At 47.1% G+C, this 15,431-nt stretch overlaps 5 protein-coding genes across 5 annotated transcripts; 2 read left to right on the plus strand and 3 right to left on the minus strand.

The window, feature by feature from the left end:
- Window positions 1-1,348: 1,348 nt before the first annotated feature.
- Window positions 1,349-5,313, plus strand: N7469_005588 (uncharacterized protein; the record flags this gene model as incomplete). Its single annotated transcript, XM_056644508.1, has 2 exons — window positions 1,349-1,870; window positions 1,957-5,313. 2 exons carry the CDS (start codon window positions 1,349-1,351, stop codon window positions 5,311-5,313), a joined length of 3,879 nt encoding a protein of 1,292 aa, XP_056501322.1.
- A 1,120-nt stretch (window positions 5,314-6,433) lies between these two features.
- On the plus strand, window positions 6,434-8,164 carry N7469_005589 (aldehyde dehydrogenase family protein; the record flags this gene model as incomplete). The annotated part of the gene is made up of 5 exons (XM_056644509.1): window positions 6,434-6,496; window positions 6,565-6,634; window positions 6,688-7,046; window positions 7,102-7,176; window positions 7,265-8,164. 5 exons carry the CDS (start codon window positions 6,434-6,436, stop codon window positions 8,162-8,164), a joined length of 1,467 nt encoding a protein of 488 aa, XP_056501323.1.
- Window positions 8,165-8,279: 115 nt separating this feature from the next.
- Window positions 8,280-11,025, minus strand: fluG (uncharacterized protein; the record flags this gene model as incomplete). Its single annotated transcript, XM_056644510.1, has 3 exons — window positions 8,280-8,509; window positions 8,578-9,850; window positions 9,919-11,025. The coding sequence occupies 3 exons, from the start codon at window positions 11,023-11,025 to the stop codon at window positions 8,280-8,282; spliced, it is 2,610 nt and encodes an 869-aa protein (XP_056501324.1).
- A 410-nt stretch (window positions 11,026-11,435) lies between these two features.
- On the minus strand, window positions 11,436-13,209 carry N7469_005591 (NAD-dependent succinate-semialdehyde dehydrogenase; the record flags this gene model as incomplete). Its single annotated transcript, XM_056644511.1, has 4 exons — window positions 11,436-11,572; window positions 11,636-12,880; window positions 12,948-13,035; window positions 13,180-13,209. 4 exons carry the CDS (start codon window positions 13,207-13,209, stop codon window positions 11,436-11,438), a joined length of 1,500 nt encoding a protein of 499 aa, XP_056501325.1.
- A 254-nt stretch (window positions 13,210-13,463) lies between these two features.
- N7469_005592 (uncharacterized protein) lies at window positions 13,464-14,971 on the minus strand (the record flags this gene model as incomplete). The annotated part of the gene is made up of 6 exons (XM_056644512.1): window positions 13,464-14,007; window positions 14,078-14,457; window positions 14,516-14,589; window positions 14,664-14,700; window positions 14,754-14,779; window positions 14,848-14,971. The coding sequence occupies 6 exons, from the start codon at window positions 14,969-14,971 to the stop codon at window positions 13,464-13,466; spliced, it is 1,185 nt and encodes a 394-aa protein (XP_056501326.1).
- Between the last annotated feature and the right edge of the window lie 460 nt (window positions 14,972-15,431).

Consider the following 15,431-nt stretch of genomic DNA (forward strand, 5'->3'; position numbering starts at 1 on the left):
CCACCTGGTCAGTTGATTTTGATACTAACTACTAATGTAACAGGAGACATGGTACACAAACGATACTCTTTAGAATGAGGGGGGTCCAAGGCATGAAACTGTGTACCTTGTATGTACCGAGTACATTGTGATAATGGCGGAGCTGGTCCACATATTTCCTATTTGGGGATGTTGTCGCCACCGCCACCACATACGCCAGCAACGCGCCACGCGCGTTAGTCAGTGTTGATCAGACTCAAAAAGGAGTACGAGATGATGATGGGCGGTACTCAGAAAGCCTCAGTGACGAGATGGCTGCTGGGTTGGTTCAGGTTTGGTGTGAACCTGTGTAACTAAAATATTCCGAACTATAGTTACATACTTAAGTACATAGTATACTGTACTGTATGTACTTGTACTTTACAAGATGGCACTGTGGCTTCTTCATGGTCCCATATTGCTCCATAATGTATACTCCAGCTACTCCATCAACTCCATACGGGACATAAAATTCGGAGTGCTCAATGTAAAAAAGTCTGATGATTCTCCAGAAGGAGTTGCGCTGTGGAGTGGACGAAGTGGATGAAGTGGAGGAAAGAGCGAAGGATGCGTCCCTTCCGCGTCTTGTCCTGATTAGGTAATCCAGTTCATTCATCTCCAATTGGACACTTCCTTCACTCTTTCACTTTTCCCTTTTGCACATCACCAGGGGAGCTTTGAAAGATCAGCATCCCCACTTCTCACCAGCTCACGCAATGACCCAATGCCCCTCCCTGTCATTTCTTGTACTATGTACAGTTGTACGTACGGAATCACACAGGTACGTATTGAACACTCACAAGTTTCTTCATCCCTACATCCCTTCCCTAACTTTCCGATAGATCGGTGGAGAAAAGGGGCATGTACCCCATCGAGTCACAATGCTCATTTGTGCTTGTGGCCCATGGCGCTAATTAGATCGCCTGGACTAATTTTCCCCAGCTGTCCACAGCCATAAACCGTGGTCAGCCCCATCTCCACCTGACAGATCGAGGTACCATCTGTGGTTTAATACATCTTTTCTGGCCTTGAGATCCGCTTCTGCTACCATTCTCTTTCTTTTCTCGTGAGAGCGGGTGGGGATGAAGATCTGCCCACTTTTTTCCACACACACAAACCAACAACATTTTGTTCTCTCCACCGCTCGATGACTGATCAATTTGTATTGTTCGCATTCTCCAGATCGCCCTTTCACTCATACAACTCTCGCCTCTCAAGGCCCGAACGTCTAAACTCGACTGGGAAAGGACTTGATTGACGACTCCCTCGTGCTCGCGTTTGCGCCGGCCACCGGCCCGTGCCCTTTGAAGCCGCCTTGTGAACTCGAAGTATGCATGACTCTGGTCTACCAACTCCTGGTCTTGCAACAACGCAATGGAAGAAGCGAAGTCGAGATCGATCCAAGTTGCTGAACACGGGGCTGATCGCAGAGCAAGGGAGTTATATCGCTACTATCAGCCTGGTGGACCAACACGCCCGCTACCTGCATGGCTGTGCTCTACCGCTGAAGATGGACCAACGAGCTCATCGGGTAGCTCAAGCACCCCCCGTGCGTGATACTTCGGTAGAAGGGAATTCAAACAGTAGTGCCAGCTCGCAATCCTCGACTGCGATTGGCCCCGAGGCATTGGTCCTAGGATTATCCAACAATACTCTAACATCTTTTGCGCAACTTGCAGCTCTGCGTTTGAATGTGGAACGGGCTTTTATATGTGTTCTGGATCGAGATCAACAATTCATGCTGTCCGAGGCCACTAAGTCAGTCAACCTCAACGACAATGCGGTTCATGACCATCAAGATGGTATGTGGACTGGAAACACTACTGGTCGCAAAGTGTGGAAGGTGTGTCAGGTAAGTTTGTAATATAAGTGTGGACGACCACTTGATCGTCTCTGGAGTAACAGCTGAACTCATGACTTTCCTGTTGTCTGTGGTAGGATACTGTTGCGCTCCCACCTGCCGATCGCGAAAATGCCGAGTACCCAGTTTTGGTTGTCAATGATCTTTGCGAAAACGAACGTTATAGTCATCTTAACTTCGTCCAAAACGATCCCCATTTCCGATTCTATGCGGGAACACCTCTCACGACGGACAAGAATATCAACTTGGGATGTTTCTTCGTCATGGACAAGTCCCCGCGCGATGGATTGACGACATTGGACAAAGAGACCCTTGGATCACTAGCCATGTTGGTCATGGATTATCTGAAAGTGTGCCGACAGGCTTCAGAGGGCCGTCGATCTGCGCGACTTTCCCGTGGATTGAGCTATTTCGTGGAGGGAAGCTCCAGCTTCGTGGACAGTGGCGATCCCTCGCAGACTGCTAGCCTTGCCCTAGACGATCAATCTGTAACCCCATCGTCAGCAAACAACCGAGTCAGTGTCTCCGGGGACTCTCGTGGAAGCAGTAATGGTCACTCGGTCCAATTCGATCAATCATCTCATCTAGAATTCCAAATTTCATCAGGTCCCTCCAACAGCCCGCCGAACGATAGATCTCTCAGCAATGATGCGCGATCAGTTAGCTCCGGCGGCTCTAAAATAGATGCTGGGACGTCGGGAGGGGCAAGTTCTCTCCCAGAGTGGATCACCAACAGCAGCAGAAACCGACTGCCTCCAGATGACTCCCATGGAAATTCCTGGTGTTTCCGCAGGGCTGCGAATTTGCTTCGAGAAAGCTTGGATCTGAGGGATGATGGTGGTGTGATTTTCTTTGAATCTCAAGCCACACCGTTATCCAATGGGGATAGTGGCAGTGATTGTTCTATGAGCGACTCCACAGGGCCCGCGACGATTTTGTCAATGTCAACATATGACGAACCATTCGCGCCTCGCGCTGGCGCTATCAGCGAGTCTCCCGCAGCTGCACTCGATCGATCATTTTTGCAATTGCTTCTCCGACGATATCCCAAGGGGAAAATCTGGTCATTTCATCGAGATGGCTTGATCTCAACATCTGACGATGATGACCACCAGCCTCGCGATAAACCTGCTTTCCAATACACTCGATCACCTCCAGGGGTTCCTCCGATCGATATGACAAGATCGCAAGGTAAAAAGCGACGGGCTGCCGAAAACACCAGGTTGAACGAATATTTTCCCAACGCGACACAGATCATCTTCGTCCCTCTTTGGAATGCTGTGAACTCACAATGGTTCGCTGGTTGCTTCTGCTGGACCACTGCTGAGACACAAGTCTTCTCATCCGCCGTTGAGCTTAGTTCCCTTCTTGGGTTCGGCTCGTCTATAATGGCTGAGTACAGTCGGGTCGAGTCGCTTATTGCCGATCGACAAAAAGGAGATTTCATAGGCAGCATCTCTCATGAACTTCGCAGTCCTCTTCACGGAATTCTTGCTGCGGCTGAATTCCTGAACGGGACGAACCTTACTGAATTCCAAGAATCCTTGCTTGAGACTGTCAATGCCTGTGGGCGGACTCTTCTTGATACGATGAATCAAGTACTCGATTTTAGCAAGGTTGTATCTCTTGAGCGGACATGGCGGTCTCTGAAGCGCAGGAAAGAGTCGCCACTCGACTTCAAGGGAACTGACAAACTAGCCTCTCACCTCGACTCGTATGTTGTGACAGACCTCGCGATTTTGGCTGAAGAGGTTGTGGAGGGGATCTGCTTGGGGCTCGCCTATGGACAAAATTCAGGCGCTCCTGCTGACTTGTCAGTTCTCTCATCCAACAGTCTTTCCAAGGCACAACCCAATCGGTCCACAGTGGACGTGATTATTGATGTAGCGCATGGCGATTGGGTTTATCGCACACAACCAGGTGCGCTTCGACGTATTATTATGAATGTATTCGGAAATGCAATGAAATACACAGACTCTGGAAGAGTGACCCTGAAACTGGAAGCATCCAGCCAGTCCGAGGGTCGCTCTCGTAGACAGGGTTTAGAAGACCTTGTCACCTTAACGGTCACAGATACCGGGCGTGGTATATCCGAAGAATTCCTCCGTGGTAAGCTTTACACACCGTTCGCTCAAGAGGATTCCCTTGCTGTGGGGACCGGGCTGGGTCTTTCAATCGTCAGGAGCTTGGTCAAAGCGCTGAATGGCAACATTCGCGTGCGTTCTCGCCCCGGGGAGGGCACAATGGTGCGTGTGTCTCTCCCTCTCGCCAGGCCCGTTGGCGAGGAGAGCCCGCCTGTTGATCAAACCCCCGATAACCACCATCAAATTGAAACTTCGACTCAAACACTCCTGTTGCGTGAAGGTTTCGCTGGTAAACGGGCTGCGATCTGGGGCGTGGAACCGAAGCTTCTTCCAGAGAGTCAGACATGGGCTGAGATTGCAAAATATCTCACCGAATGGTTTGGTGTCGAACTTGTTTCATGGCCATCTCCGCTGCCTCTGGATATGCTTGTCATAGAAGAGTCTGCTCTACCAGAATTGCGCAATACCCCACTGTCTGCAACGTTGCCATCTCTTCTTATCCTCTGCAATAAGCCACAGGATTACAGCATAGAGCAGACCGAATGGCTTGCACTTGCCACATCGGTCGATATCATTCGGCGGCCATGCGGGCCTCACAAACTGGCACGCAGTGTTCTGAAATGTTTCCAGAATTCTCGCTCTACAGTCGTCACTCCTGCAAGCATTGTCCAAAACCCAATGGAGACAATCGACCTAGCCATCAGAACTCCCCCAATTGCATCCGCGGTAACATCCGAAGTAACGTCACCAGTCTCGACTACAGGTGCCTTCTCAGCAGATATAACTTCATCGCCAATAGTGGTTGGGTCCGGTTCAAAATCTGTTGGCGAGGCCTCTCCCAATGCTCCATCAGTAGTCAGCGGAGCTCCTGAAGAAGTTGCAGCCGCGCCTCTCCCTGCTCCGTTGGTAGAAGGTAGCATTCCTTCTTCGCGACTGGCACGGGTACTTGTTGTGGATGACAACAGAATCAATCTCAACCTGATGATGACGTTTTTGAAGAAGCGCAATCTCGTCGATCTTGCCTCTGCAGAAAACGGCAAGCTTGCCGTTGAGGCGGTCGAACGAATGCCCGCGGGCTTCGATATAATCTTCATGGATATATCTATGCCTGTGATGAATGGTTTCGAGGCTACGCGTGCTATACGCGCAATAGAGAAAGAGAATGGCGACCGCCGGCCGGCTGTCATTATTGCTCTCACTGGATTGAGCAGTTCCCGAGATGAATCGGAAGCGCTCGCGTCTGGTGTGGACATGTTCCTCACCAAACCCGTCTCTTTTAGAGAGGTATCGCGGCTCCTTACTAATTGGGAGAAAGGCGAGTTGGGAAATAGACAGAAGACTACTGTCTGAGATCCTGTCATTCTGCCGCCGAATTGCTCATCTACCCCCTTTGCTTACTTGCGGTCCTCGATTATCGGTGGATGGGTTTGCTAGCTATGCCTCGGCGTTTCTAGGTAAACAGAATCATAATGCAACTCTTTTTCATTGATTTTGCCAAGTGAGATTCCATTGATAATATTGCAGAATATCATCATACACCCCACGTCGGCCAATGAATATGGTGCTTTATAGTTCTCCCCGTGTGTCTCAAAAACACTGCATTTTTGCCCTGCCTTTGATTTCTTTTTGTGTTTCTGTGTGTCTGTTGTTTTCTTTTGGCGGTTACCTATACACATGGACGGCGCGTTGCATCAGGCCTGGCTGGAAAAATGGGATGCCAGGCCCGGAGTTTGTTCTTTTCTCCCTCTCTGTTCTTCTCTCTACTTCTCAAAGACTAGGTTGAACTGGTCTACATCTGCGCTTCTGAATGTGCCTGGCTGGTCAACTTCTGCTAACACTGTTCGTGAATCAGATTGCTGATAATTATTAGCATTTGCATTTTGTTACTCGAGTGTTCCACAAATACATGATGAGATGGAATAAAAAGTATGGATGGGTATATACGCATAATGAAGAACGACGAATTTTTTTTTTCAAAATACTCTTAATCCTTTCTGTTAATATAAGGACATAATAGAATAAAATCATACCAAGGTGTCAGACCATGCGTACTCCGTACGTCTTAGATGAATGCACATACAAATCCAGTCAGCACTATCAGCCACCCTTCTACACTGCCTAAAACGAGATGGTCAACGACAGCTTGCACAGTCCCTATCAGATCGTATATTGATAGTCATCCGATTAGGGTTTAGTCAACATACAATCCCATTTCTGCAATTGCACTTTTGATCAACCGAGGGCCTCGTATCTTCTTTAGCGTGCGGGGTTCATTCAAGAACTTCTCTGCAGCCCACTTTTAAAAATGGGGTTGAAACATGACATTCTCGGGGGCTCAAGGATTTTTCTTCCTCTTTCTACAATTTTCGAGTTTGTTCCTGGGTCATTCGTGTTGTAACAGAAAACCGCCCGGACAGATTCATCCTACCTACCAGATCTTGTATCAGTAGAAGGATCTTGTTGATAGGATATGGCTATTATTCAAGAGCCGAAGGTTAAGTCTTTCGAGACGAGACTGTTTATCAATGGGAAGGTTGGTCTCACTACAACCATCTTTCATTATGATCTTCAAGTTGGTCTAACACTGTGGATGAGTAAAAGTTTGTTGAAGCTTCGGATGGAGGCAAATTCCCCTTGAGATCACCAACCACCGGCGAAGAATTTGTTCAAGGTATATATACTCAGCGAACTCGTAATGACAATACTAAAGATTCTCTTGAATAGTCTCCGAGGCGACTGAGGCAGATACAAATGCTGCAGTTTCTGCCGCCAAGACTGCATTTCCATCGTGGTCTCAACTGGCTCCTTCACAGAGAGGAGTTTACTTCAAGAAACTCGCCCAATTGATTCGGGAGTCTCACGATGAACTTGCTGAGTTAGAGGCATTGTCAATGGGGCGTCCTGTTTCCATGTACTTTGAGTCTTTCATTGCAGCAGAGTCCTTGGATCATTATGCGGAAGCAGGATATGATGCCCTGGGAACTTCCAGTTTGAATACCCCTGGATTTGTTAACATGACTATGAAGCAGCCATATGGAGTGGTTGGTGCTATCATTCCTTGGAATGTGCCTGTTTTGTTCTTGGTTGGTTTTCTCTTGTCGATTGTATTCTCAACGATATACTAAGACTTTCAATTAGATTGGCAAAAGTGCCCCGGCTTTGATTGCTGGAAATACTGTTGTGGTTAAGAGCAGTGAAAAGGCACCTCTGACTGTAAGTGGCATACCGGCTCAGAATTGAACAGGAATATGAACTACTTCACCTCTAAAATATAAGCACGACATTGCTAACTCCATTCCAGTCCGCCAAGGTTGCCACTCTCATCGAAAAGGCCGGCTTTCCTCCCGGCGTAATCAATATTATCTCCGGGCACGGCCATATCTCAGGCAACGTGATGTCGCATCATATGGACATTCGTGTTCTAAGCTTCACAGGATCAGGAAGAACAGGCCGTGTCATTCAAGCAGCCGCCGCCAAATCCAACCTCAAGAACGTGATTCTCGAACTCGGGGGTAAATCCCCATGTATCATTTTCCCAGACGCCAATATCGAGAAGGCAGTTGAGCAAACCAAATACAGCATGACATTCAATACTGGTCAGGTTTGCATGGCAAACTCACGTATATATGTCCATGAGTCGATTGCTGAGAATTTCATTGAATTGTTCAAAAAGAGCTTTGCTGATGTTAAGGCCGGCGATCCCTTACTTCCGACTACTCAACAAGGACCACAAGCCGATGAGGTTCAATACAAGCAGATCCATGCTTACATTGAAGAGGCGAAGAAGGTTGGCAAGTTAGCTCTGGGTGCTGAACCTTCTCAGCATCAGAATGGCTATTTCGTTCCACCTACTATCTTCCTAGAAACACCGGAAGACGCACGTCCCATGAAAGAGGAGATTTTCGGTCCTGTGGTACACATTAATACTTTCCGTGACGAGGAAGAAGTTGTTGCGAAGGCCAATGATACAGAATACGGACTTTATGCTGCTGTTTACACAAAGGATGTTAATCGCGCTCTCCGTATGGCGAAGAAACTTGAATCGGGATCTGTTGGAGTTAATTGTACCAGCCCAACTGGAGCGAAGGATATGCCTTTTGGAGGGTATAAGGCTAGTGGGATCGGTCGTGAGGGATGGACTGTTAGCATTGATAACTATCTGGAGACTAAGAGCGTTCTTATTAGTGTGGATGATGAGTGATTCCTTACGAGACGTGTGGTTTTAGATGTGATGTATCACAGTCAGAACGTATTTGTTCCAGTTCCAGCCAATATCTGATTCGGAATGAAGAGGATTGATTTATTTGTGAAATCTATCAGTATCTCTCAAGAAGCCAAAATCGACGAGACTCGTCCGTCATAGCTAAAAGACGTTCCGACTCGGCTCGTTTAACACTTATGTAGTAGCTAACGAGTTGGGGTCCCAAAACCTGTTGCAGTGCCTCGTCCCTTTCAAGAGCAAGCAGACTTTCTGATAAACATTTAGGAAGAGGTGTCGTAATACCCAATACAGCTCGCTTTTCAGGGCTGAGCGTCGATGCGTCCACTGAGTAACGAGATTAGCACAGACGAGAAAAAAAAAGTAGTATGTTTCTAAGTTCCATGGGATATTACCTATACATTCTTGCACTTTCAACTCAGCAGACGAGTTCAAGCCCAAATAACCACCAGCAAGAAGAGCGGCCGTAGCTAGATACGCATTTGCAACACCATCAATAGATTTGAATTCCCAGTGACCTTGACTTATCTTTCTAATGGGTGCTTCACGATTCTGAAATCCCCACGTTACCCACTCAGAACCAGCCCAGATACCCGAACGAACGCGTTCATAACTCGCATCTTGAGATAAAGTAAAAGCCGCAATAGCAGGGAAATGATCCAGAATCCCAGAAAGGAATGATTCCTCCTGTTCAACTTGCCTAATTGAGATATGAGTGTGTGCGGCACTTCCTGTGCCCTTGGGAAAAGGACGCGGGTGTAGAGTTGCGCGGAGACCGTGTTTCTCTGCGATTGTTGTGATGACTTGTCTTGCGGTGTAGAGTGTATCTACAGCGATAAGAGGGGATAAAGGTGGAAGGACGAATTCGAATTGACCTGGTGCAGACTCGGCATGGAATTGCTGGAGATTGATTCCTATTGACACCAGTGTCTGGTGAATTTCTTCTAGAAGTGGAATGAATTTGCGAGTTTCAGAAGTCATCTGGGACCAGGAGTGGTTTGTTGTTGCGGGCGTGTAGTCTGTGATCTTCCCGGTCTCATCTTTTTCCCGGTTCAAGAGAATAACTTCAATTTCAAAGCCGCATAGTATGTCGATATTCTTTTCTGCACGAAGTTTCTGCACAATACCTTCTAATGTGCTTCTTGGACAACCTTCGAGAGGTTTGTTGTCTTCAGAACGCCAGAAATTCATAATTGTTGCACTTGCTGCAGAGGAACCTATACTGATGTTGCGAAAGAGACTGCTAAGGTCAGGCTCGAGATAGAATTGTCCTGTCGTAGATCCCTCGGGTAAGACAGTGTCATCATTTAACATCCAAAGTACAGCAAGTGATACACCTATTCGTCTCTCTCTGCGTAAGATTCGAACAAATTCCGCGATGGGAAAGATTCGTACTCTTAGCGTTGCTGTATAATCGATCCATTGTGTCCAAATGTACTGAATATCAGCGAACCCTTCCAGACTTGTATCAAGTGCATTCAGCGAGGGACTGTAAGCTTGTTTGGTACGACTTATCGACGTGGGAGGGGCATAAGAAGAGAACGCTTTGTCATTGATTGATGCATTTAACTTATAGAGACAGTTGGAATTCTCGAACAGGATACGCTTGACGGCATCTTCTGCTTGCGTCACACTTAGATCGTCACACTGCACATACTCGACCAGTACCTAGAAAAGCAGACGAAGAATCAAAAGTTTAGTAATGAGGCAACTTAGGGGTTGAAACTGGAACATACCTTTTCTAGAGCTTGACGGAATTGACGATTAGCCAGCCAATAGGATTCAGGGTGAAAGTGCCCATCTGTACTCCAAAGAAGACGATTGATGGGCACGATCTCCAAACTCTGACGTAGAATCTTTTCCTGGCCATCCCGACTGACCATGGGGAACACTTCGCCGAGGTCAAGATAGACATTCGGATAAACGGAAGCCAAATAACCTGCCTCTTGCGTATACGGATATGCAGAATGCAATAGAACAATGTCTGCATCCTGATACTGAGCAATCAATGGCTGCATGTAAGCAGGGTTCGCTTTAACCAAACTGATATCATTATCACCCAATCCCGTATGGAATTGAATTGGCTTTATAATGCCAGCTCTTTTCTTGGAAGTAATTGCCTTGAGAGTTTGTTGAACAAGCCAATCATTCAAAGGTTTATCTTCGACGCGATAGCCAGATCTCTTCGTACCGGAATCCAAAGTTCGGTGCAATGAGGCTGTCAAAGCATCCTCGTCTGCGGAGTAAGGATCAACGTCTAAGCCAGTACGATAGCAAACCACAGATTTGAAACCAACAACAGCTGGATCATTCATTGCATGATCAATTGCGTCGAGGAATCGTTGTCGGAATAGACCCCAGACCGTTTCGTCTGGTTTTCGTTGGTAGTCCATTAAATCGACCAGTAGCGAAGCTGCCACAGCCTCGATTCGAACAATACGTCTTGTCGCACGTGTCGTGAACCTGTCGTGCCAGGTATATGCCTCGACATCTTCGTCACTTAGAAGATCATCGAGGAGAAGAGTGTGGGTGCCTTCCAAGCACCGTCGGACAAGACCCTCATAGTCATCCTTCACCCATCGATGACGAGCCTCGATCAAGTCATCCCAGCTCGAGCAGGATGTCTCGTAAAGCTCTGGAAGCTGTTTTATAGCCCGAAGTAGTGGCAACGTCGTGTGAGAGTTCGTTATCGCGCGACCGTGAGCTTCGGAGACTATAGACTCCAAAGGATAACTGTCATAGTCTGTTACATCCTCCCGGCCCAGCATGTTATGGGCATGATTGTCGATTAGAGGGTGTGTTCGCACCAGCTGGCGTAAAGAGGCGTATTCATCCATAGCCATGATGATGAATGTGGAGTTGGCAGCCCCAGTGGACGATCGGCAGAGACGAGGTGGATGGGGGAAAGACGGACTTGAAGTTGAAGTTGAAATTGATAAAAGATAGAAAAAGACTGGCGGGGCTAAATTGAAGATGGATTTGCCCCTCAATAAAACTGCGGAACAACACAAGTGGTCAAAGCCCTCATGAAGATCTCACGATGCATAATGATCATTTTCTATATTTATAATTATCAAATATGTATACGTTAAACTATTTAGTTCCGCTGGTTTGTGCCATTTCGTTGACTTGAGGGTTTTCAAATTTATGAAAATGGCAAATCTCCTGTGATCCACTGGGACTAGTAAATTGCATTGTTATGGACTTTACTGATATAAATAGTAAATGAAGACCTCAAATGATATCCTTAATACTAATACTGGCCTTCAATTGTCAAGGTTCCTGTCTTGGTCACCAGATATTCATTCACAGCGACCTCCTTGCCACTCTCTTTACCATAGCCAGACTCCTTCATACCTCCAAAGGGCGACTCGGCGGCTGATTGATTGCCTATGAAGACAGAGTTAGCAATGGATATTTTGCATCAGGATCTAGGGTTCTTTGAAAACTCACCAGTGTTCATTCCAATCATTCCAGCTTCCAAATTCTCAAATAGTCGCCAAACGCGATCGACATTCTTGGTAAAGGCATAACTTGCCAATCCCATGCTAGTGGCATTGGCTACCTGTACCGCCTCATCTTCTGTCTCAAACCGATATAACGCGGCGATGGGTGCAAATGACTCTTCCTGCGAGATCTGCATCTCCTCGGTCATGCCAGACAGAATGGTTGGTTCGAAGAAGTAACCTTTCTGCGAAGTCAACGGCTTACCACCGAGAATTACTTGGGCACCGCGGTTACGCGCATCTTCGACTTGAGCGATTGCTTTATCGATACTTCGTGGGGTTGTTAGGGGACCCATTGTGGTATCTTTAGCAGATCCATGACCAACGACCAACGTGCTCGTACGTTCTTTCAACAATTCTGCGAAGCGGTCATAGATGCCCGCCTGGACATAGATCCGATTGGCAGTGATACAGGCTTGGCCCGCATGGCGCCATTTTAGTGCCATGAGTTGATCAAGAGCTTGATCAAGGTTGGCATCATCAAAGACGATGAAAGGGCAGTTTCCACCCAGTTCAAGGGTCAATTTCTTCAGGCCTTGGGCACAATGGGTAGCCACCAGTTTACCCACACGAGTTGAGCCCGTGAAAGTCACCTTCTTGACTAGTGGGTGCTTACAGAGTGCCTCACTCAGCGGGGGAGTATTCTCCAGATCGGTGGTCAATACATTTAGTACACCAGCCGGAATGCCTGCTCGTTGCGCCAACTCGGCTAACACCAGAGCCGAAATAGGCGTCTCAGGACTCGGCTTCACGACCATCGTACAACCAGCGGCCATGGCGGCACCGACCTTTCGCAACACCATTGCGACAGGGAAGTTCCATGGCACGAGTGCAGCCGCCACGCCAATAGGTTGTTTAATGGTGAACAAGCGACGATTTGGCGCAGCTGGGACAGAAACAGTACCCTGAATACGCTCAGCCTCTCCAGCAAACCACCACAGAAAGCCGAGGGAGTAATCTAATTCTCCGTAGGCTTCAGCAAGGGGTTTTCCAGTCTCGTGGGTAACGATTTGAGCTAAATCATCACGAGCTTGGGTGGTGAGTTCCCACCACTTTAACAACCACTGTGCACGCTTGCGTGGAGATACTTTGCGGAACTCCTCAAAGGCAGCATGGGCATCCTCCACTGCAGCGTTGACATCCTCGGCTGTGTTTGCGGGGCAACTTGCCCATGCTTGGTCGGTTCCAGGATCTATAGTCCGTTGTTAGTCTCCAGACATTGTGTTGAATTCGGACTTCATAAATTATTTGATAGATACCAAGGACTTCGAATCGCTTCTTGCTCTTTGCCTCTACCCATTTATTACCCACGAATGAGTCGAAATGCAATAGAGATGGGTCTGAAAGCTAGAATCGCATTAGTTCCGAGCTGCAGGGTAAGTTATGTGAAGGGTTCGGGATTCGCGCCGAACTCCACTGTTGAACAGTTCAACTGAGGACAGGGTATATAGGTGGGAGTATTAGGAAGGCAGAAGGGAATGAAGAACGTACCTTGAAGGGCAACTGATATTGGGAAGTCATGATTTATACAATTCAAAGTATTAGATATCAAGAGGAGAGGGAGTGAAGAAGTGAAGAACAAAAAGAAGAGCAGAAGTCAATTTGATATTCGGCGGGGTCAACCCCTCACGCTTTTCTTCCCTCGTCAAAATCAATCAACCTTTTATGCTTCTGTTTTTCTTTTATCTTCCGAGAGTGTGGAAGTGGAAATAAATAGGCTATATGCCCATGATTCTATTATATCATACTGTACCATTATCATTGATTAATCTCCCTCAAACAAGACTGTCCATACTGGCCTGTTTATCATGACGCGACCGACCATTTTCATTCACAGTCTCTCCCATATATTGAACAGACACATCAGTTGTCTTGACAATTCCTCCTATCCCATTATCACTCCCACTTGAGATACTCGGACTATCGCCGTGACGCTTGTACTTGCGCATATCAAAGTGATCTTCACTTCGACCAATGTCCACCCGATGTGTCGGATCAGCCATCTCGTATCCATCATCTGGGTGGGAATGTAATTGCGATTTATGCCGAGAGAATTTGCTTGATCCCGGAAATCCACTGCGTGATCCACTGGTTCCGGGTCCATAGCCAGTTGTTGCGCCGCGAGAGGTTCCTAGTAGACGAGGGAGATATTTGCTGGCGATGGCTTTCATTGATGGGGCACAAGCAGTGACGACGGCCACGTTGACTTCGATGGCGGAGCTGCAGAACCCAATGGAATAAGTTGGGTCTTTGGGGGTGTTATTGCTTAGGAATGCATTGGCTAGAATGACAATTCGCCAGACGCCAATAGCCGTTGCACTGTCGTTATTGGCCTTGTTAGGGGTCTGACTGAGGGTGGATTTGAGGGTTGGGATTGTTCCAGACTTACACTCCTCCAAGGCAAAGAATCAGACAAACTGCAAGCTTTCGACGCAGTGGCATCTGGAGATTCCAGGTAATAATAATTGGAATGGACAGGACAATCAGGTCCGTGAACAGATTAAGTGCTGCCGTGGACACGTAGAAGCCTCCTTGATCTATACAAGTTCCACCTTCGATCGACAAGTCGTATACATATGCAACCGGTTTGCATTGGAAGATATCGACGAACAGGACGGCGATAAATAAGCCAACCACTATTGTCACCGAGACCCAAATCAGAGTATTAACGAGACGCGACCGTGATTCGAGCCGACGAAGAAATGCCAAAATCGATAGCTTGATGATGGTCAAAGTTGGATTGTAGAGAAGTTGGTTGGCGAAATTCCACTGCAGAGGTGTGAGTTTCATTGTCCCCATCTCCAGTGGATGGCTGTATAACTCTTACAATCATTCCTTGTTTGACATTATAGACTTTGGGAATCTCCCATTGGTGAATCCCGACATAATTCGTCTTGATATCTATATCGTGTTATTATGAAACGCATCGAATGCTTGAAGGTTGAATCTTGAAAAGTAATAAACACCGTACTTACAGTACCATGAAGTAACTGATTGCCCAATTGCAAAAATCTACACTCAAAATCAGCACACGCTAAGAGATACAAGGCACCGGCTCGACGCACATAACCTATAACAATCAGATAATCATCTACTTTTCGTCAGCTCAAGCGCATCAAATCGCGAAATCTATCTCGTCGATCACTAGAGCAAACCTACCACTTGTCAATGCAGATCTCGACAAACCCCGACTCCATAATCGCATCAGAACAGCCAGACCACCAAGAATAGGAAAAGCAACGACAATACCCAGCGCAACCTTCTGATGATGATCATCAATCATTCTGCAAGAAATTCCCCAGAAACCGCAATGCAGAAAGAGAAGAAACCAATATCAGATCATGTTAAAAGAATTCTTCCAGAACGGATTTCATAGCCCTATTATGAAACTCAGTACATGGCGGACTTCCGCCACAAACTCAATCAATCAAGGTCTGCAGGGCCTGAATCTCCCCTCCACTTCAAGGGCGTGAGTCTGGAATCTGGTTCTAAGCGCCCTATGAACGGGAAATGGGCTAATGTCGGATTCCCCGATGGGGAATGTCGTTGGAGAGTAGATACTCCGATGGCTTATTGCCATTGGTGTTGAGTTTTTAACTCCACCACTGAGAAAGAGTAAACTCGACCCATCGGGCTTGGAATAAACCGATGAAGTGTTGTGCTGGTTACATAATGGATAAATTAGAGGAAGGAAATTTTTCCAGTTTATATTGAGGAAGATTTTAATTTCGGTATGAATTGGT

Source organism: Penicillium citrinum (assembly GCF_028827155.1).
Source record: "Penicillium citrinum strain IBT 23319 chromosome Unknown utg000004l:1.0-2404223.0:1.0-2405248.0, whole genome shotgun sequence".
In the NCBI taxonomy this organism is placed as follows: domain Eukaryota; kingdom Fungi; phylum Ascomycota; class Eurotiomycetes; order Eurotiales; family Aspergillaceae; genus Penicillium; species Penicillium citrinum.